Source organism: Gobio gobio, assembly GCF_949357685.1.
Source record: "Gobio gobio genome assembly, chromosome: 11".
In the NCBI taxonomy this organism is placed as follows: Eukaryota; Metazoa; Chordata; class Actinopteri; order Cypriniformes; family Gobionidae; genus Gobio; species Gobio gobio.
In genome coordinates, this window is record NC_137104.1 from 52038781 (window position 1) to 52061082 (window position 22302).

At 38.3% G+C, this 22302-nt stretch overlaps 1 protein-coding gene across 1 annotated transcript in view; it reads left to right on the plus strand.

Moving 5' to 3' along the window:
* LOC307133508 (NACHT, LRR and PYD domains-containing protein 12-like) overlaps positions 1-21672 on the plus strand; it is a gene marked incomplete at both ends in the record, with an annotated part of 45382 nt that extends 23710 nt beyond the window's left edge. Inside the window, 3 exon segments of the mRNA XM_079828591.1 lie at positions 15700-15815; positions 15818-15866; positions 21588-21672. Coding sequence (XP_079684717.1) covers positions 15700-15815; positions 15818-15866; positions 21588-21672 — 250 coding nt within the window.
* Positions 21673-22302: the final 630 nt, after the last annotated feature.

Below are 22302 nucleotides of genomic sequence, written 5' to 3' on the forward strand. Positions count from 1 at the left end.
AATTCAATTTCTATAGTATTTATTCTTACTTGAATAATCCTACTTGAGAAAATATATATTTATTGTGAAATAAGATTTTAATATCGCCCACCCCTAAACATAAGAATTTGGTGATACCAGAGGCATTAAACAATTTAAATACAATAAAACAGGTTAATTTGTGTTTTTCTTGCACTTGTAATTATAAAAGTTCTACATACAGTATATCTATGTCCATTCTAATGGTTTGAAACCATTTTTGATTGGAAACTAGTTGATCTGTTGACAAAATAAAAATGTTAAATGGCAATGGCTAGATGTTATAGTGGTATTTTTTGTTTAATTTTATATTGCCATTGGTTTAATGGGTTGAAAGTTTAAAATATTAATAGAAGATACAAATTTACAATAGCAATTTCTAATCTTTTTTCAATTTAATTACACTCTGGACTCGGGCGGACTCGACTCGGACTCGGTCGATAAGAACTCGGACTTGAGTCCAACTCGGCCCCTTTTGGACTCGGACTTGGACTCGGACTTGATTGTTTAAGACTTGGACTTGACTCGAACTCGACAAAGGTGGACTCGGACCCAACACTAATCCAGACTCAAAACACATCTGTTTAGCTGTGCATTTACTGAATGAGCTGTGCCACTGTACGTGCTTTGTCCAAACTGCTTGCATTTTAATTTATATGCTTAAATTTAACCCTGTTTTTATTTTTATTTTTAATTATACTCTTTATTTTTATCTTTCAATATTTTCTTTATTTTTTATTTCTTTTCATTCCTATTATAACTGTTTTAATAATCTTACGAATATTTTTATTTCATTTCTGTGTAAAGCACTTTGAATTGCCACTGTGTATGAAATGTGCTATACAAATAAACTTGCCTTGCCTTGCCTTGCCTTGTTTGGCCGTCTGGACCCGCCCATAGAGGGGGGATAGGTCATGGTTTGTTTTGGTTTTGTTTAATTTTTATGTGTCATGTCTTTTATTTTGAAGTTTACTCAGTTCAGTCATGTGTTTCTCAGTCCTGTTTTCTCATTGGTCAGGTCTTTGTTTAATTTGTATTTTTATTCACGTTTGTAAATAAACTGCTCTTGGGTTCTCACTGCAACTCGCCTCAGTGGATGTGTTACAATAAGACAATGATACCACTACTTGATAAGACTTGTCAATACTTTATGATTAACATATTTATTATGTATCATAGTAATGTGATCAGATACTTGTGATTACAATACACATTATTACAGTATGTTTAAAAAGCCATTTGTTTTAAAGGCCTACTCAGAAATTAAAACAATATATTTTAAAATGTGTGTATATATATATTTATATCGACTTAACATTCAGACCACAGTTGTTACAACAGGAGTAACTTCATTTGTATTAAGAGTGGTCAACTGTAACACGATAAAAGGTTTGAGATTTGGATGTTTTGGGTTCATTCTGACACCGGTGAACCCAAAGTGCTACATGTACTTTGTCACTGCTATCCTGCAATAAACTTCTTCAACAAGATCTTCAACGTTCATCATCATTTTTTCTTACACTTGATAACATCTGTCCTCTCGCCCCCAGGCAAGTATCTCCTGTCATGTTTATTCTGCCATGGTCTCTTACTACCAGAAGAAAATCAGCAATAACTCAAGACACCTGAAAACTATTCACAATATTCTCCTCTATACTTTATTCTCCTTCACTTTCTCCCTCTTCTTCTCTGATTGCTGATGACTGCAATTTCACTGATAAGGTGACAACCATCAGCATCCAGTTCTCTACACCACTCACCCACAGCCAACCTCCACAGACACTCGTTACACTCTTCTCTTATTTCTCTCCCCTCACAGAGAATGATGTCTCCAGCTTTCTCTGTGCCAACCGTAATACAACCTGTCCCTTAGACCCGATCCCCAGCTCTCTAACACTGCTACCAGCTCTCACTCATATTATCAACACATCTCACACTACTGGCGACATTCCCACCACAATTAAGCAGGTCAAAAAACTAACACACAAACACTCCTTCCTTTTTTGTCAAATTCAATTGAATCAGTTGTGTTCAAATAGATCTGTGTGTTTCTCTCTTGGCTTCAAAAGCAGACACTCCACAGAGATCACCCTGCTGTCCATTGTAGAAACTATTTGGTTGGCAAAAGCAAAACTCCAAATCATCCGTCCTTATCCTACTAGACCAAGAAGTGTCAGTCTGCTGAATTTGACACTGTAAACCACCAGACCGTCCTTTCCACCCTTTCTGACCTGGGCATCACAGGTACAGTACTTCAGTGGCATCAGTCTTACATCAGAGGCACATTATAGGCTATACTGTTATTGGTCAATATCAATTGTTTTTGTGGCCTTGTTTAAATCAGCTGGGGAAAAAAAAATCACAACTAGAAAATGTTTTTGATGAAAGATTATTGCACTCATGAAACACAGTAAGACTTTGAACATAAAAGTAAACAGGGCCACTTTTCATTTCATGTTCTTTTGAATCGTTTTTTGAAGGATTCATCAGTGTACATTATTTTAAAAAGTTTGGATTTTTAGAATATCTTGCTCCATCTCTGATATGATTTTCCTGACTGACAAACCCTTTTGGTTTTTTTCAACCCCTCTGCTCCAACCACCTGTCATAGAGACACTCTTCACCATCCAATCTAATTAAAAATCTAATGATTTTGAGTCAACCACATTGGCCATCCTAAAAGTGATACATACAAGAAAATATTTTTAAATTAAACAAAACAATTTCACCCTTAACATTTTTTATAGAAACAAATGAAAGTGTTGTTAAATGCTTGACTTGTTTCTTTCTTCTGTTTTAATGATCATTATCATTTGTTGAACTTTGTTTTTTTGTATAACAGCGCCCCCATGTGACATGATCAGCTGATACTGCTGATGTTGTGATGTTTTTATCTTGTTTTTATCTGGATCAGTGTTTCCCAACCACAATCCTGGGGTGCGTTCCATTCGACCGTAAGTGGACTGCGAAGTGGACTTCAGAGGGTATTCCGCCATCCATGGCCTGAAATTAACACCCGACCACCCGCCAAATGCGGGTGAATTTTGCAATTGGCGGGTAACACTGTCAATCTACCTGCCACGTTGGAGTCAGCAGTCAGAGTATGACTGTCTGTGACATCAATGAATAATTAAAAAAAAAAAAAAAATTGTATATTAGGTTATAAGAGTTATTATTACTTATATTGATTTCGTTAATGACTTGACAGCACTTAAATGTGTATTCTTACAAGTTAAAGAACAATGTTTGTTCAAAGTGAAAGAGAATTTTACTAGACAGATTAAAACATCAATAACAAAAAACTAGGGAATCAACAAAATGCAAGAATGATTCTGCATTAATTTACCGTAAGTGGCGATCGATAGTGGATAATAATAGCCTAATGTATAATAAACTGATGGTAACAATGTTGCGCTGTTGACGCTCGCGCAGCCTCTCGAGGAGAAATCAATGTTAGCCTACTGAATGATTCAGCGTTTTGAATGAATCGTTTGTATCAAAGATTCAATAACCTATCCGTAAACGACTGCCTCATTCTTGAATCAATCATCCGTTTGAATTAATCGACTCAATGACTCGCTCATTAAAACGGTCACCTGCTGCCACCTACTGGTGGTTTTGTTTCATTTTTAAACATTCTTTCCAGCTTTTCTTATTTGTATATTCAAAACTATTTAAAACAATCTCATTAAATGTTTTAATGCAGTTTTTAAGTTGTCATTTTTCAGTGTAAATTATTTAAGTTGATTGCTAACAGCCCTAAAGTGTCTTATTATTCTAATTTAATTTATAGATCAAATTTAAAAATGTAAAATGAAAGCTGAAGCATAGCCTAAAAAAATGCCCTTTATAAAAGGTAAAAATATCAAAGATATGCAGATTTAAATATGTCAAAGCTGATTGAACACTGTTGAGAATATTTCTTCAGAATAAATTATATTTACAATACACACACAAAAATCCGGACAAGCACGTGAACAGGCTTAATGTTGAGGAGAAAAAAAGTGGCTGGTAAAAAGTCACTGTGGCAGGTGGTCAAAAGAGTTAATTTCAGGCCCTGCCGCCATCTTAAGTGAGATTCCAATCCAAAGGGAGCAAACATGTTTAGTCCGAAGGGTACTGCGAACGGCCCAGGGAAGAAGGGAACATCGATACATCACTTCACAGGAAGTAGAGAGTGAAAATCACCCAACTGTCTTTGCGCGTCGCATGCATCACCTGTCTGAACTAATGATGGTGCAGAGCCGTTGGTTGGAAGAGTTTTTAAACAGCTCTGCGATTGAGGAGTTTACATATGCATTTGAATATTCATAGTTATCATACAAACTAGAGTATTTATGAATGGTTATGGCAATAACTTACATTTGTATATTATATTTTATGAATATGTAAACAAATTAAAAGAGTTGAGAAGCACCTGAGGGCTGTCCATCCATCCATCCATCCATCTTCTTCCGCTTTATCCAGGGCCGGGTCGCGGGGGCAGCAGTCTAAGCAGAGATGCCCAGACTTCCCTCTCCCTAGACACTTCCTCCAGCTCTTCCGGGGGAACACCGAGGCGTTCCCAGGCCAGCCGGAAGACATAGTCCCTCCAGCGTGTCCTAGGTCTTCCCCGGGGCCTCCTCCCGGTTGGACATGCCAGAAACACCTTCCCGGGAAGGCGCTTAGGAGGCATCCGGAACAGATGCCCGAGCCACCTCAGCTGACCCCTCTCGATGTGGAGGAGCAGCGGCTCTACTCCGAGTTCCTCCCGAGTGACTGAGCTCCTCACCCTATCTCTAAGGGAGCGCCCAGCCACCCTGCGGAGAAAACTCATTTCGGCTGCCTGTATCCGGGATCTTGTCCTTTCGGTCATGACCCAAAGCTCATGACCATAGGTGAGAGTAGGAACGTAGATTGACCGGTAAATCGAGAGCTTCGCCTTACGGCTTAGCTCTTTCTTCACCACAACAGACCGGTACATCGACCGCATTACTGCAGAAGCTGCACCGATCCGTTTGTCAATCTCCCGTTCCATCCTCCCCTCACTCGTGAACAAGACCCCTAGATACTTGAACTCCTCCACTTGAGGCAGGAACTCTCCACCAACCTGAAGAGGGCAAACCACCCTTTTCCGACTGAGGACCATGGCCTCGGATTTGGAGGTGCTGATCCTCATCCCAGCCGCTTCACACTCGGCTGCAAACCGTCCCAGTGCATGCTGAAGGTCCTGGTTAGAAGGGGCCAACACGACAACGTCATCCGCAAAGAGCAGAGACGAAACCGCGTGGTCCCCAAACCTGACACCCTCCGGCCCCTGGCTGCGCCTAGAAATTCTGTCCATAAAAATTATGAACAGAACCGGCGACAAAGGGCAGCCCTGCCGGAGTCCAACATGCACCGGGAACAAGTCTGACTTACTGCCGGCAATGCGGACCAAACTCCTGCTTTGGTCGTACAGGGACCGGACAGCCCTTAGCAAAGGACCCCGGACCCCATACTCCCCGAGCACCCTCCACAGGATGCCGCGAGGGACACAGTCAAATGCCTTCTCCAAATCCACAAAACACATGTGACTTTCCCGGGGAGGCTGAGAAGTGTGATCCCCCTGTAGTTGGAAGACACCCTCCGGTCCCCCTTCTTAAAAAGAGGGACCACCACCCCGGTCTGCCATCCCAGAGGCACTGTCCCCGACCGCCACGCGATGCTGCAGAGGCGTGTCAGCCAAGACAGCCCCACAACATCCAGAGACTTGAGGTACTCAGGGCGGATCTCATCAACCCCCGGTGCCTTGCCACCGAGGAGTTTCTTGACCACCTCGATGACTTCAGCCTGGGTGATGGACGAGTCCTCCTCTGAGCCCCCAGCCTCTGCTTCTGCTCAGCCTCTGATAGTACTTTTCCATGGCCTCACCGAACTCCTCCCAGGCCCGAGTTTTTGCCTCCACAACCACCCGGGCTGCAGTCCGCTTAGCCTGCCGGTACATGTCAGCTGCCTCAGGAGTCCCACAAGCCAACCAGGCCCGATAGGACTCCTTCTTCAGCTTGACTGCATCCCTTACTTCCGGGGCTGTCATTTTTTATATTTTACTTTATTTACCTCAGGAATGTTTACTGTGCAGCTGCACTTGGGAAAGAAAGCGCACGAGATCGAGATGAGACCGCTACAAAGACCATTGATTAAGAATAGCCTACATTTATACATAGTTAACCAAATCAAAGTGTTTTCATATTGAATGACAGGTGCAGCTTCATAGTCAATACATGTAACTTAGGCCTATAAGTAAACTAATAAAACTAATGGACAGTACTAATGGCCTATACTGTGTGTTTTGTAAATGTATATGCTTATTATATGGTTTTCAATTTGAAAGTAAAGTAAATTACAATATTAATTTATGTTATATCATAATCTGCACATGTCGTTGCCTTTCTTTGATGACGTTGCAGGACGTTCCAAATGAGCGATTATTGTCAGTGAAGTCCACTTCAACTGATATACCGTGCTCAGGGAGTAGGGAGCAGTAAACAGTGCGTAGGGACCCTGTCGAATGGAATGCACCCCTGGAGGTCCACCAACACTGCACATTTTGCATGTGTCCCTAATCAAACACAGCTGATTCAAATTATCTTCTTATTAGTGGAGACTCAAAGTCAGACCTTAAATGGGCGTGGCAGATAAAGGAGACATGCAAAATGTGCAGTGTTGGTGGTCTCTAGGATCGTGGTTGGGAAACACTGCTAGATGATGTTTTACCCCAGGACTCTGGTGAGTGCAATATGCCCTTAAAACAAATGGCTTTACCAAAGGGTATGTGAAACATTCACTAACACACTCATACACACACATACTGTACCTGCTGTTGTCTGTGTAAATCATCTCATCTTCTGCTCCTGCAGGTGTATTGATGGATGGTTTGAGGTCAACAGGTCGTGTTTAGAACATCCCACAGATTAACATTAAACAGTTCATATTTTAGACACTTTACACAAATGGAGTGTTTTTACATTACTTTCAAATCTTTTTTTTTTTTTTACCTGCAGATATTCCAGTAAAGAGCAGCAGAAAAGAGCTCATCTGATACTTTCTTCAGGATTTTAGCTTTGAAAGTAGATCATGAATCCATCACCAACTGAGAACTTTAATATGGACCTAAAACCTACTGTGCCAAATCTACATGAAAGTCTACATGTACTTTGCACAGTTCTGTTATCAGCCCTGAATGCTGTTTAACAGCAATATAGCCATTATCTTTACCCATGAAGCTCTTCAGAGATTAGATGATAAACTACAGTATTACTGCTTCATCTCCAGAAACAGTGATTGATAAAACTATATATATATATATATATATATATATATATATATATATATATATATATATATATATATATATATATATATATATATATATATATATATATATTAGGAATAGACTTTTTGTTTACAATTTAGTGAATTTCTCTGACACATGTCACAGTTTTTAGTCTACATATCAATATATTCTATTAAATATTAGATATTACTAGGAAAATGTTGCCAATTATTACTCCCACTAATACACTTCTTTTTTTCATTACATGTTTCACCAGGAACACATTATTATGCAAATTAGATGCATTGTATTGAATGGGAAAATAAATAAAAAATAAATCCCATTGTTTTTGTCTATACATGTAATTTAATGCCATTTTATTTTTTCATTGTTTCATAAACATGAAAATGACATGAAAAATACTAAAAATGTTCTGGTTCCCAGAAGTATATCAATTTATAAAACTATAGACAAAATGTCAGAAAAACATAAAATATATTTTTTTACACTTAATTTTAACCCGCATCGGATCGTGGACGGGGGGGTTGACGGAAGTGGGGGGGTGTGTACTTTTATTTACTTTTGTTTTATACAAAATATTCAATCAACTATCACAAACTATGCATCATTTGAAAGCTAAAACACTCAAGATTCATGTTCTGAACTTGTTTTTGCAATAAATACACCAGAGAGGAAAGGGTTAAATGAAACGCTAAAGGACCGTCCATGTAAACATTAGCATAATATCAGCGTTACTCATCTTTCATCTCCTGTCGTTCAGATCAGATCGGACGAATCCAATAAACACCCGCATACATCTCTGTGTAAGAGTCCATTCTTCAAAATGCATCCCACTTTTTAATCCAAAACAACGAAAAAATAGGGAAAAAACTAAAAATCCTTCGTTGTTTGCAAGAGAGTTTTGAGTTAGCGTGATCAATCATGTCCATTTTCAATGAAATATCGATTCTATTCCGTGTCTGGCAAACTCCCCCTGCTAGAATAGCTTCTCCCACGTATTTTAAACCCTCCCTCGTCTCTCTCCTTCAATCAGAGACTCTTCTGGGATGCATCATATAGAGGAAGTGCCTTACAGGCTTGGTGGGCTGTCAATCATTGCGCCCATGGTTTTCGTTGGATAAAGGCACTCGGTGCCCAGCCAATGCCTTTCCAACAAAGGTTTGATTGATGGACTTAGTAACCAATCAAAAGGCATTATCTTGCGCAGTTTGCGTAAGTAGGCTTTGGTGAATACTGTTTTTGCGCTGGCTGCGCGTTCTCCATGGCGCAACTGCAGTGGAGCGCGCTGTCTCTCACAGACGCTTCCCATCAGCTAAATGAGTTTTTTACACTTTGTAATCTCTGTAAATAGTTGCTTTAGTTTTTCAGTAACTGTTTATCCATTATAATTAGTAGTATATTGCAGTTTATTGCAGATTTATTTGAATGAAAAACTACTCTTTACAATAGCAAATGTTCTGAAATAAATGGCCTTTTTGAAATGACGCCTAGACTTTTCTTGACATAAAAGCTCACAGAAGCTACATTACTGAGAGAATCATCCTCATATTTGAATCATGACATGATTAGACATTCAGTTTTATATTTAAGTTATTTTCAGGCTCTTAACATTAAATTATAATATTTTTTTCCCTAAGTGAAAACAAAAAACAAAAAACGTGAGTCACTTACATGTATATTTACATGTATATTACTCTGTTCCCATATTACTTTGAGTTATTATGACTCTTGGGTAGCAATATTTCAAGTGTCTAGTTTAAAATAAGACCAGGTTTATGAATATAGACCATAGGGTTTAAGAGCTGCAGACATTTTCATTTGGGTATATCGTTTTCAAAGAATTCCTAAAAAATGGGGCGCTTGTTAAGAGGTTAATTTTACAATTAAACATACAATACCATTAAAACTTAAAATTATTTTTTAAATTACTTTAATGCTAAATTTAGCTTTTGATGGTTATTTGCTTTATTTGTTTACTCATAATTTTAATGTTAACGTTTTTTCAATGTGCTGCTGTGAACATGTACTTGTGATAAAGAGAATACTGTCAAATAACCTATATAATAGGCTACCTATCCCCATGAGTTGTCATCTGCCAGCATAAATCCATAAACCAATTTGTATAAATTAAAAGGGCTCTTAATGATGTCTGTCCTCTTCTGCTTTGTGTTTTGGTTAACATTATAATACAGCACATTAAGTGTTAGTAGGCCCTATATCGTCCTTTTCACATAATTTCACACTCAACAAAAGTGCGCAGGAATAGGCTGTTAGCCTAGCCTGGCGTGGCGTGGCCATACTCAATTCTAGTCAGAATATGAGTCTGGTACCGCTCCATTGAGCTTGGATTATGGGGCGTGTTTCAACCGAGCCAGGAAAGACCTCAATTGGATAGACCCACAACCAATCAGAGCAACGGAGCGACGCGTAACGTTAGTTGTCAAATGTCAACAGAACTCAACTGCACTGTTACCAAGTCCGTGTTTTTCTCCATGTCCGCGGGTTGAAGTGACCCTAATTATGTGATTATATAAACCCAGGAATGCGAATTTTAGCAGGCAACCTTGCCAAAATAACATATTTTGCCAACCAAACGCCATTTTTTTCCGGAGAACCCCCCGGAAAGTTATAGTTTTGGGCTATAGTTTTGAGTAGCAATTGTGCGCGACATTGCAAAAACACTTGGAAACCCCCAAGAAAAAGATGAGTGTAAACGATCTTTGGCAGTAATAAAATAATTTAAGGATACACAGAGTACTTACCAACACGATCATCGTTTCTGAGAGAAATAGTAAAGGTGAACGCATATACGAACAAGTTCTCCGTTTAGGATAAGAGCAAATTCAACCCAAGAGCCTTCGATGACGTGGATGATTACGTTACTGTTGATCATCTGTCCATCATCGTCTAAAGCCCGCCCTGACAATTTCATTGGTCCGAACAGTTTCTGTTCGGGCATAATTCCTCCTCTATGGAGCGAGTCCAGACCGAATTGCCCGAGCAAAACATTTTGTGGGCGGGGCTAAATTCGGCTGGCATCCAGGCTACTGTTAGCCTATAAAATGAACAGCTCATACCTTTCCCGCGCAGAAATGTGACGTTTTAAATGTCGCTGTGAATGGTTGTTTTCAAATTAATTTACGTTTTGACGTTCAAGTTCATGATCGTAGAAAGTTCGTAACGCCTTAAATGACAAACCTCCTCTTGGCTTAAACTGGATGAGCAGGAAGCGTTTCACGGATCCAAATAGGTTCTTTCTTCCTTGTTGCCCGTAATTAAAAGTGAAAGTAGAGCTTGTTTATTACCTGCAACATTTTCTTATCTGAGCTTAACATTCTTAAAATCGGAAAAAAATTAAACAAAAGTGTCTAACAGTATGTTTTAGGTGTTTATGGAAGCATTATGTGACCTTGATGGGAAACAACCATGAACATTATGGGAACCACTCTAATAGTTTTTTTGATCAAGGTAAGTTTTCACGTGGTTTTCAGGTGCTATGACTTCCTCATTAACTTTAGCCTATGCGTAAATAGTGACTTTATATTTAACCAAAAATGAGCGTATTGATCTTATTATCATTGTCTCTGTTACTCAGAATTGACTCTATATGCTTAAAAATACTTCATTTAAATTTCGGTACAGATTTGGAACAAAACCAGAACCCCTAACGCGCCTTTAACCGTATGTTATTGTCGCATTCACTTTAAAGTGTTTATCAGCAGTGGTGGAGGAAGTAGGCTACTGAATCTCAGTACTTAAGTAAAAGTAGCCTACAAATAACCAGAGAAATATTTACTTTAGTAAAAGTAGAAGTACAACAATGACAACCCTACTTAAGTAAAAAGTAGGCCTACCTGATTTTAAAGGTAGGCCTACTTTAAGTATTAAAAGTAAAAGCACTTGTATAACAATTTATTCTCTTAATGTCTTTATTCTAATAATTAAAAACAAAAAGGGGCTCAAGCCCCTGCCCTTTTTGTCTCAAAATGTCATGAGTACGGTGGCCGAGAGAGCTCAACGCGCTGCAAATGAAGAAAACACATGCAAATAGAAAAAACACCTGCAAATAAAGAAAACATCTTCATCAGTTTTACAACACATGCGCAGCAAAAGTTCACAACACATGCAAATAGAGAAACGCGCTGCAAAAAGTCCACAACACATGCAAATAGAGAAACGCGCTGCAAAAAGTCCACAACACATGCAAATAGAGAAACGCGCTGCAAAAAGTCCACAACACATGCAAATGGAGAAACGCGCTGCAAAAAGTCCACAACACATGCAAATAGAGAAACGCGCTGCAAAAAGTCCACAACACATGCAAATACAGAAACGCTGCAAATACTCACAAGTTAATATATATATATATATATATATATATATATATATATATATATATATATATATATATAATCAACATGATGATGTATTTATTTATATATTTAGCTTCATTGCAAGGCAAGTTTATTTATATACCAAATTTCATATATGGTAATTGCTTGATATAAAGTGAGAAAGAAAATACAAGCTATTAAAAAAGTAAGAACTAGAAATAAAATGATTTAAATTAGAATTGATTACCAGGAGATTAAAAAGTTAAATAAATGTGATTGGGGTGTTGTCATTTATTCTGGATGGCAAGGGAAGTGATTGCATGTATTTTGCAGTATTAAACACGTATTTATATCGATTTTATCAGGCTCCGAAAATTCCTCAAAAAGAACACAAAGAATGGCCTTCTCGGCTGCCATAGTTACAACTCTTGCGTCAACAGAACAGGGTGTTCAACGCAGCACCGTTGCCGTTTAAAAAACGTTTTGCAACGTTTTGTTGGGGCTGAACGCAGCCCAGGTGTTATACAACCACGCCCCCAAAACACATGAACGCACTAAGCCGACCGCTCAGCTGGAAGACGCATTATTTACCTGAGACGAGCGGAGAAGAAGGAGCGGAGTGCATGTAGTGACATCATGTCAGAATCACATGTAATAAAAATCTAACTTTATCATTATGAATATAAACAAATAAGATGTAAAACAAACTAAAGGCGGAAATAAACGTGCAGGCAAGTTCCCGGTGAACATGGTAAAAGAGTTTAGACAGAGGGTAGTAGCTAAAGCTAACTTAGTTCTAAAAAAGTTCCTGGATGCGGTGTACTAGCTTTTACACATGCATTTTGTTATCTAAAGTTACTTTTTTTTTGCGAAATTCAACACGACAGCGATCAACTTGAGCTAAGCATATTGAGTATTTATCATCTCTACTAATGGCTCGCTGAGGGTATAACATTGTAACTTTATGCTAAGTAATGTTATGTTAGCTATATTAGGCAGCTACATGTGCTAGTGATACATGCTTCATGAAAACATAAACCAAAAAAATGTATAATGAAAATGAAAGATTACCTGTCCAGCAGAAATACAGCCTCTTGAACTCCTCAAATCAAACGGGTGCACGCATGTGGGCAGATCCTGTAGCAAAAGCGGCGGTAGCCATGGTAGCGAGAGAGAGTGACAGTTGCCCAAGCCAATCACTTGTTTCGTCCCGGATGAAAATAATGAGCGGTGTTTATTGCAGATTAAAAAGTCTAGAGTCACTCGATTTTTATACTCTCTTTTTCAGAGTACTTACATTTTAATTATGTATTGACATTAGGCATGTGCCGGTATCAAATTTTCATGTTGCGATTAATTGCTGAAGCTTTTATCACGGTATACGGTATTATCACGATATTGAAATAAGTTGCAAAAAAAGTGTTGTCATACTATAACAGGTTAAATCACTTTCTTATAACAAAAGAACCAAACATTTAAATACAATAAAGCAATACACAAAAATGTATAAAGTAAACAAATATTTAAAACAGATTAAAGTGCAAAAGAATTATAAAGAACAATAGGTATGCTGAAATGTACATTTAACTAAGATTAATTCATTCTTTAGAAGTATTTTTCATTGTCAGTTTGTTAATGAAGGAACTAATGTTAAATACTGGAGCCTTGTAAAGTGTGTGATTGAACAACAGTCAGAACATATTCAAGGGCATGTAATTTAGTCCAGATTAAAATATAAAATGCAAGTTTGAAAATGAATAGCCTTAAGTCTTTAAGGATTATGTATTATGTTATGTGATTACTGGAGAAACGGCTGCATTTCTGCTGTTCCGTCAGCGCCCTCTGCTGTCGAAGAATGAATGTGCACTTCAGCGTGTTTCCTCATTCCGCCATGTGCTCGGCTCATGCACGGTCTATTTACATCAGTGCGCGTTCCTCTTTGACGTGTTTTTCATTTTAAACGGTTGATGGGTAAAGTATTCTTAAAATTCATTCTAAAAATCTGAATAATTTGTAATAAATAATTATTCACGGTATTTTGAAGTGCCCACGATAACAATATTGTGCATGTTCATTATTGCGGTATATCGTATTACCGTTTACCGGCACATGTCTAATTGACATATAAAGAAAGTTTAAACAAATTTGGACAAAAGTGTTTTAGATCATTCTTACCTACCCTACCTTTAAGTCAGCTGTCACTTTACTTTGTGCGAGGCCCGTGTGAGGTGCCTTTGCGATGGTACTGTGTGGAGGTAATGTGCTACTCCGCAGCGGTGCAGAGTAGTAGTAGCACGCTCATAATAGAAGCGACACGGTTGTGACATGCATGCGGTGCAGCGCGCTCGTTTTTCCAGGCGTGCGTATGCCGCGGAGAGATGAAAATTATACTTTTCAGAATGCCGCAAGCGCACCGCAGGTCATGAACACTAGGGCAGATTTTTATTTCTCATCTCGCAAGCGCTTGTGGAAAGGAGACAGCAGCACAGCCGCCCTTTCCACGTGTTCCACACAAACGCCCCTAATATAGTCTCAATATAAACACTACTCATAAGTGTAGGCCTACTACCAGTGATTCAGGATAAGACAAAAACACGGTTTGGGAAATGGATTCATGATGCACTCGCTCATTATACATTTTGTACATTTTAAATACAAAAAAGTTACGGATTTAATAATAATAATATTAAGAAGAAGAAGAAAATAATGATGTGAATAATATACATATTATTATTATTATTATTATTATTAAACAGAATAATAATCAGCATGCATTCAATAAAGACATTTAGCCCTTTTTTGGTGTGGTGGGTGGTTTGGGGGGGGGGGGCAGTAAGGGACCTGGATAATGGATAGGGGGCGCTGGCCCAAAAAAAGTTGAGAACCACTGCTCTAGGCTATCTGGGATGCTGAGGAGATGGAACTGATGAGGAAGATTATTTACAAAGCGATCTTTAGTGGCAGTGGTGATAGTCCTGCCATATTTTAAATGAGGGGACGGCTTTGCAGCCTTAGCTAAATTAAGTATACATGATACTAGATAATGATCGGAGATGTCATCGCTCTGCTGCAGAATTTCAACAGTATCAACATTTATTCCATGTGACAATATTAGGTCTAAAGTATGATTACGGCGATGAGTGGGACCTGACACGTGTCGCCTAACTCCAGGCAGTTCCAACTCTAGAGTTTAGAATGTCTCTAAATGCTAATCCCAATGTGTCTTTTTCATTGTTTACATGGATATTAAAAATCACCAACAATTAGGAATTTATCTGCAGCCAGTACTATCTCTGATAGAAAATCAGCAAATTCTTTGGTAAAGTCTGTATTGTGCCCTGGTGGTCTGTATACAGTAGCCAACACAAATTGATTTATCATTTACACTACATAACGTTGCGGAAAGCATGAAAACTTCAAAATAATTATATGTGAAACTAGACTTCTGAGTAATACTGAAGATATTATTATAAATTACAGCAACACCTCCCCCTTTGCCTTTCAGACGTGGCTCGTGTTTATAACAATAATCTTGGGGGGTGGACTCATTTAAAGTAATGTAATCATCAGGTTTTAGCCAGGTTTCTGTCAAACACAGCATCTAGGTTATGATCTGTAATCATAGCATTAACAATAAGCGTTTTTGAGTAAAGGGATCGACTATTCAGCAGCCCGATGTTATTCTGCGGACACCACAACCAGTAATTGAGTGATGATAGTCTGTAAGTATGCTAAGTTTCTCATCACTCCTTCTAACAGGGAGGGGGCCAGAGCAAAAAACTTGTTGTTTACAAACTTTTGACAGATACTGCACACTAAAACAACAACAGCTTATCCCAAAGTCTTTTAAACTCATTGACTTGTCTGTATTATTTTTGTTTGATTTTTGTATATTCCTATAAGTTCCTGCTTCATTTCATGCATTTCTACACAATTCAAATTTTGTATCATCCATTTTAATAGGCCTACTTGAAGTATATTTTAAAACTAGTGTCAGTTCATCATGCATGTTTTGTTTTTTTATCTCTACAGGTTGAATGATTGTGGAGTCACAGATGAAGGCTGTGCTGCTCTGGCTTCAGCTCTGAGATCAAACTCCTCACACCAGAGAGAACTGGATCTGACTAGAAATAAACTAGAATCAGGAGTGAATTGAAGGATGGATTGAGGTATCCTCACTGTAAACTGGAGAAACTGAGGTAAATCATCTCTCTAAAAATCACAAATTGGTATTTACTAATACTAGTAAATATCATAGTTGTATCCATTCTGATAAATGAATCTGAAGGATGTAGGATCATCTGTAGAGTTTTATCCACATGTCAGTAGTGCCAAGTTCAGAATGCCCAATTTTAGCCCCGATTTTGACTCGCCCACAGGTTTTGCGAAATCGCAGACAAATGCCCGAAATCATAGGCAAATCGGTGCTCGTGCACACGAGTGACAATCACGCAGTGTGAATTAATCGCAGATGAGTCGCTGATGCCCATGAGATATTTGGCATGCTAAATATCTGGACCTGTCAGTGATTCAAACCCCTGCTGTGTGAAATGTGTTCTGACTGAAATTACATTGGCGATGAACTACAGCCAATGAGAGAGCAAGAGACAGGGCAGCTGGAGGTTCAGGGAGGAGTTATAGACCAGAATATCAGTATTTTAATAGATATAGTTATATCAAACAGAAACAAAGCACAAACATTTGCTCAACCAGCCACAGCAGCAGCACATTGCAAAATTATTTATTTACCTCAAACTCTCTTTGCAGAACACAATCATTGCTCCCTGTGTCTCCCCAACCATTTCCTCCACCATAATCTTTTTTCTTTTTCTCCTTTTTGCTGCACATCACCACACTGACAATTTGGATAGCAAGTTTCTGCACTGCAGTCTATATTTTTAATAACAATTCCAGTCTCGCGCGAGAACTCCAGTCTGATGCACGTGTGATCTTGCGTTGTTTTCATTCTTACTTCTCGCATGTGTTTGCTTGTGAAACGTAGTTTGCGGACGGGACAGAGCTGTCTGTGATTCTTCCTCTTGTACAGTCATGCAGTGTGAACTCCCATGTTGCTGATCCATTGTGCAGTGTGAACACAGCAGTGACTGAATGTTGGCCCAGATAGTTATGCAGTGTGAAAAGAACAGTGACCCGATGAGTTTGAAAATCGTGAAGTCTGAACTAGGCTTAAATGTACCAAGTATAAAAGGAGAGACAAAATCCAGTTGCAAATGCAAATGCAAAAAATGTCTCTCACACACAACACAGGTGAGTCTCTTTATTTCTTAGGGTGCTTTCGCACTCGATTGCCTGGTCCGAACCCGAGTTCGATTGCTCCCCCCTCCCCCTGTCCCTGAGGGACTGTGTTCATATTATATTATTTGGGTCCGAACCGCGGTGTGTTTGCGTCATCAAAGCAGCAGCTGTTTACCCGGTTGCTTAGTAATGTCAGCGTGCGTGAAGGCGGCAAAATGCATATCGTTGCTCACCATTTTTTTTTACTGTTGGTTTTGTTTCTAAAGCTTCAGTACGTAATGGCACTTCCGTCTATCTGTCGCGAATGTACTGCAAATGCAGTAAAAATGCTAAAGAATGCTGAAGACGAGCAGAAATGAGATATACAGCTCTTTGCTTGCAGTACATCAGTCACCCTTGTCAGGAAAATGAGTGAAATAAGCACAAACAGACATTTTTTATCAAATCATACGTCATTAATAGCGGTTCACTTCTGCATTCACATCATCCAAACGAACCGAACTCTGACATAAATCGAACCCGGGTGCACACCAAAACTGCTAGTGTGAAAGCACCCTTAGAGATGTTGTGAATGTTGTGTAATTAGAAATGTGCCAGTATACGGTAATATATCACAATAATGAACATGCACAATATTGTTATCGTGGGCACTTCAAAATACCATGAATAATTATTTATTGCGAATTATCCAGAATTTTTGAATGATGTAAATAAGCCCAAGGCGAATGAGCAGCATGGCGAACTAGTGAAAGCGCACTGAATGAAAATGTACGTTAACTCTATGACAGTAGATGGTGCTGATGGAAAAGCAGAAATGCAGCTTTTACCCTGGTAACCCCGTAAACAAATCAGCTGATCACTCCGATCCGAGATGTCACACTGAGTGAATCATTTGAGAATGGCTTTAATTTACATGCTTTTCCTTTCACCTGAATCTTCCCCGATCCTTCCTCTAGAATTCATAAAATCTATATGGTTTAATGTCAATTCTCATTACAGTATTATACGTGTTTGATATTGTTTGAAATGTTTCAGTGCGACTGGTACAAAGATCTCATCACCACAGAAGTAAACAAGAAGATAATAAAGGTTTTAAGAGTTTAGAGAAATTGTGCTTATTACGGTGGGTGTGGCTTCAACCATTTGGTCTTTTGTCAATACAGGTCAAAATGGGATAGTGATTAAATGTAAATTCCCATTGTTACACATGTTTCCATTTGAAAGAGATTCCTGTCTGGTCTGAGTACTTAAAGCGATGTTTGAGAAAGTTAAGGGCGCGATACTGTAACGAGTTCGGCCCATAACGCTGAGTGTCTACTAGATGCTCAGCGTTATGTAATATTCAGAAGTCAGGTATGCATCTTTCACTCTTTAGGCTACTTCAGAGTATTTGATGTTATGTATGGATTATCTTTGAATTGATTATGTAATTGGCATTATACATTTACCTGACTGTTAATAAATTGTTACATTTTGATCTATTCTGACTTACTCTGGAATTATTACCTATTAAATATAGATTATGAACGGGTATAATTTCAACAAAGGGTTAAACAGAATAATTAAATGTGTGATGAACTATTAAAAATAAATGACCAAATAACCAATTGGCATTGTAACTAAATTCGAGATTATGATAAATGGAGTCAAATAAAAGATGAATTGGAACTAAATCCTTTTTTCCCAGCTAAAAAACCGAACACACAGCAACCTTCACTCGCGATCGTGAGTCTCCATTGGAACGATTACACTTACACAGGCCTTACACTTCAAACTACTATTGATTTTAATAATTATTCAATGCTCTGAAAGCATGTATGCGTGTATTTCTGTTGCTCTTTGCACTGTTTATTTTCTGTTCAGTAACGCTGTTGTTAGTGGAGTGTTTTGCAAACTGCCCCATGTGTGCGTGGGATCGACGATGCTGATAATAAACCCCTGTGAAATATCAGATGAGTTTTGCTTACACTTGGCTACAACCATTCAGGCCAGCTATCCGGCCTCTCTGTGTACGAGCGTTACAAACACATTATCAAGGCACGAAATCGCTACATATGCTCCCAAAATGTATTCTCTGCAACCTCAAAATTCGCACAGCACAAATCGACCGATGTTATAGTTAGATATGACAGCGCTACTGCAGCACGCATCGCCGCAGACGATCAGCTGAATATCTCTTCAGCAAACTGACGCAAATTAAAGTAAAAGTTACAGACGCTCAATGCACAATCATCATCATCATTAAAGGTAAAGAAACTAATTGATCAGTTCTTATGCCACTCTCTCTCATTTCGCAGTCCTGGAATTGACTGTTGATCAATAAAATGTTGGTGATGTGAACTCATATACATGATGATGTGAACAGGCATATAGCGTGGGAATTGAAGATTGGATTTATATCCGTTTTGTGGAGACACATTTATGTGGAAAAGTGTAAATGGAATGGTTCAGATAAATGTCTGATCTGTAAAAACACATGAAGTGGAACAGCCTAATAGGCCCAGCAAGATCACTCTTTGGGAAGCTTGAAATATAGGAAGAAAAATATAGATATTGAATTGGGGAGTGGGGGTTTACATGAATGTAGAATAGAATAGTTTCAGAATAGTTTCTATGGCATTTTACAGCGGTACCCAAATAAACGCTTGTTTTCCATAAGCACCTCCTACTGTCAGAGAGTGAATTAGCATTTTTATTCAGTCCATCTGTTTTTGTTTTGTGCAGGTGTGTCTTATGTTACAATTTCACAAAGCTAAAGTCAGAGCATTCTGTATTTACTCTTAAGTCTTGAAATTATGCAATAATTTTAATCAAAAACAACTGCTCATGCTACATATGTGTATCTTTGTTTGGATCGTAATTAAAATGCAGTGGTTGCCTCACATTTCAAATGGCCATTTTTTAAAGGTCAGTTTGGCCTGTTATAGAGCAAATAAACAACAAATAAAGTTGCTTAAATAAAGAAGAAAAAAACTCTGAATCGGCCATGAAAAATCTTTAGGTAGATCTTGCCTTTCATCAAGGCTGAGGTCAGGGATCTTTGGCTTGAAAAGGTTGGTGACCACTGGTTTAAATGGAAATTTTGCAACCGAGGAGGGGTGGGGGGGTTGTGCAATGCAAATCTTCATTGGCTCGTTTAGTTTACACTCAAAGGTGATCGGGCTCTCAGGCAATATCCCAATGCATCGGTGACATTCCAATGTGACGTTGAACATGACCGATTGAAAGGGAACCATGCGTATGCCAGAACCTGTGCAAAATTCCCTTTATAAAACCCAGTGAGCAGTGCGCACATGCATCTCCACCCCGTCTCCTCCCAGAAATAACATATATGGAGCTTGCACTGTCCATAGTTTTACTATGCATAACGTCACCTGCATATAATTTCTATATCAATATTCCCATCCATGTGCCACCATATTTAACGGTACAAGACATTAGGAAAATATGAGATACGGACTATGTGTCATCACATTACACAGTATCCTTGCCTTGTTTTAGAATAAATAAATCAAACATGTATAAAATACATTTCAGAGACAGTTTTCAGAGAAGAGTTATTCTCAATCTTTTCCACTGTCCAAATAGTATTTTGAATTGATTTAAACAAATGTATGTGGTTTTGCCTATAAGGTAAGCAAATAGGCTATTTTAGGATGTTTATAGTTTTTTAATGGAAACAGATAGGCTTAATTTTTTGTAGTGTAAATAATTGTCTGACTTAGCACGTCTATCACACTCTTCTGAAGATTCAGAAGAATATAATTCCAATGCAAAGTTTAATCCAAACAGGCAATATATCTCATAAAGGGCAGAGAGACACACAGAATGTGAACGTTCAACTTATATTGCAAACATAAACGAGACTAATTAATCACACACAGCTGAAATCAATAACACAAATGAGGAGCGGGAAAACTGAACAAAGGAAATGGGAAACTAATGAAAACATACTAAGTCAGGGAGTACTGTGTCAGCGTCACTGACAAAACATTTGAAAAATAAAATGTGCATATCTTACAGTTTCCTTCAAAAACAGAATTGATGTGTTAATAATGTATTATAATTCAAAAATATAATTGGATATGATGACATTGTACTAGTTATCACAGTGAAAGCTAAAGTAGTTATATAATATTAGTAAATTAATAATATTAGTTATTTTTATTTGTGGGTTATTTTTTTCCACATGAAACACAAACATTTCTGCTGTAACCCCCACCCCCCAAGTGGTGCCCCCTGAAAAATACTAAGTGCATGACCCCCATGATTTAAGCTGCTAGTTAATAAGAATTTAATACATGACACATCATTTAATTGATAGCAATTCATATATTAATCAAATAGACTTTATTAGTTGTTGATGTGGTAATCACTAATGGATGGTTTAGTTCTTCATGAGTCATACATTACCTATTAATTATCTGTGCATTAGTTAAGCATGAATTCATGCATATTAGTGCACACATATTGTAAAGTGTTATACAAAGAATAATGAACATGTACAATATGTTCTGATTGTAGTATTTCACGACATGTTTTTTCAGTAGTTTTTCACAAATCACCTTAAACTGAACCTGTTAATTATGCCGTGGATTGAGTCTCTCTTTCTGATTGTGAAGTTCCTGTTTATCTGAGCTGAAGAGTGTCATTGATCTCTACAGGTTGTGGAATTGTGGTGTCACAGATGAAGGTTGTGCTGCTCTGGCTTCAACTCTGAGATCAAACTCCTCACACCTAGGGGTGTGACGGTTAGTATATAACCGTGAGACCGACGGTTATAGTTAAACACCGTCATTAGAACTCTATAACCGCCAAAACCGTGTTATTCAAATATTTTTTACAAACATAAAAAAAAAATCATTTTTTAGATAGGTTCCCTCAGCTGACGAGGGAAACGGAGGCGGAGTTAGTGGTGCTTCGGAGGCTGCTACTGCTGGAGATGATTCGGGAGAGGTCTGTGCACCACCCCCTACCAAGAAGAGAAATCTTGGAGATCTCCTTAATAAACGGAGGTCTGAAATCTCTGCCACTTTACCGATCAGAGCGCGCGTTAACCCGCTATCTCCAAGAACAACCAAATGACTCTACGGCTAATCCACTAGCATGGTGGAGAGACAATGAAGTACTGCACATATTTTTTCGAATCCATTCAGCCAATCGATCTGGCGGTAGCACTTTTAGCATAGCTTAGCATAGATCATTGAATCTGATTAGACCGTTAGCATCTCGCGCAAAAAATGACCAAAGAGTTTCAATATTTTTCCTATTTAAAACTTGACTCTTCTGTAGTTACATAGTGAACTAAGACCAATGGAAAATGAAAATTTGTGATTTTTCTAGGCCGATATGGCTAGGAACTATACTCTCATTCCTGCG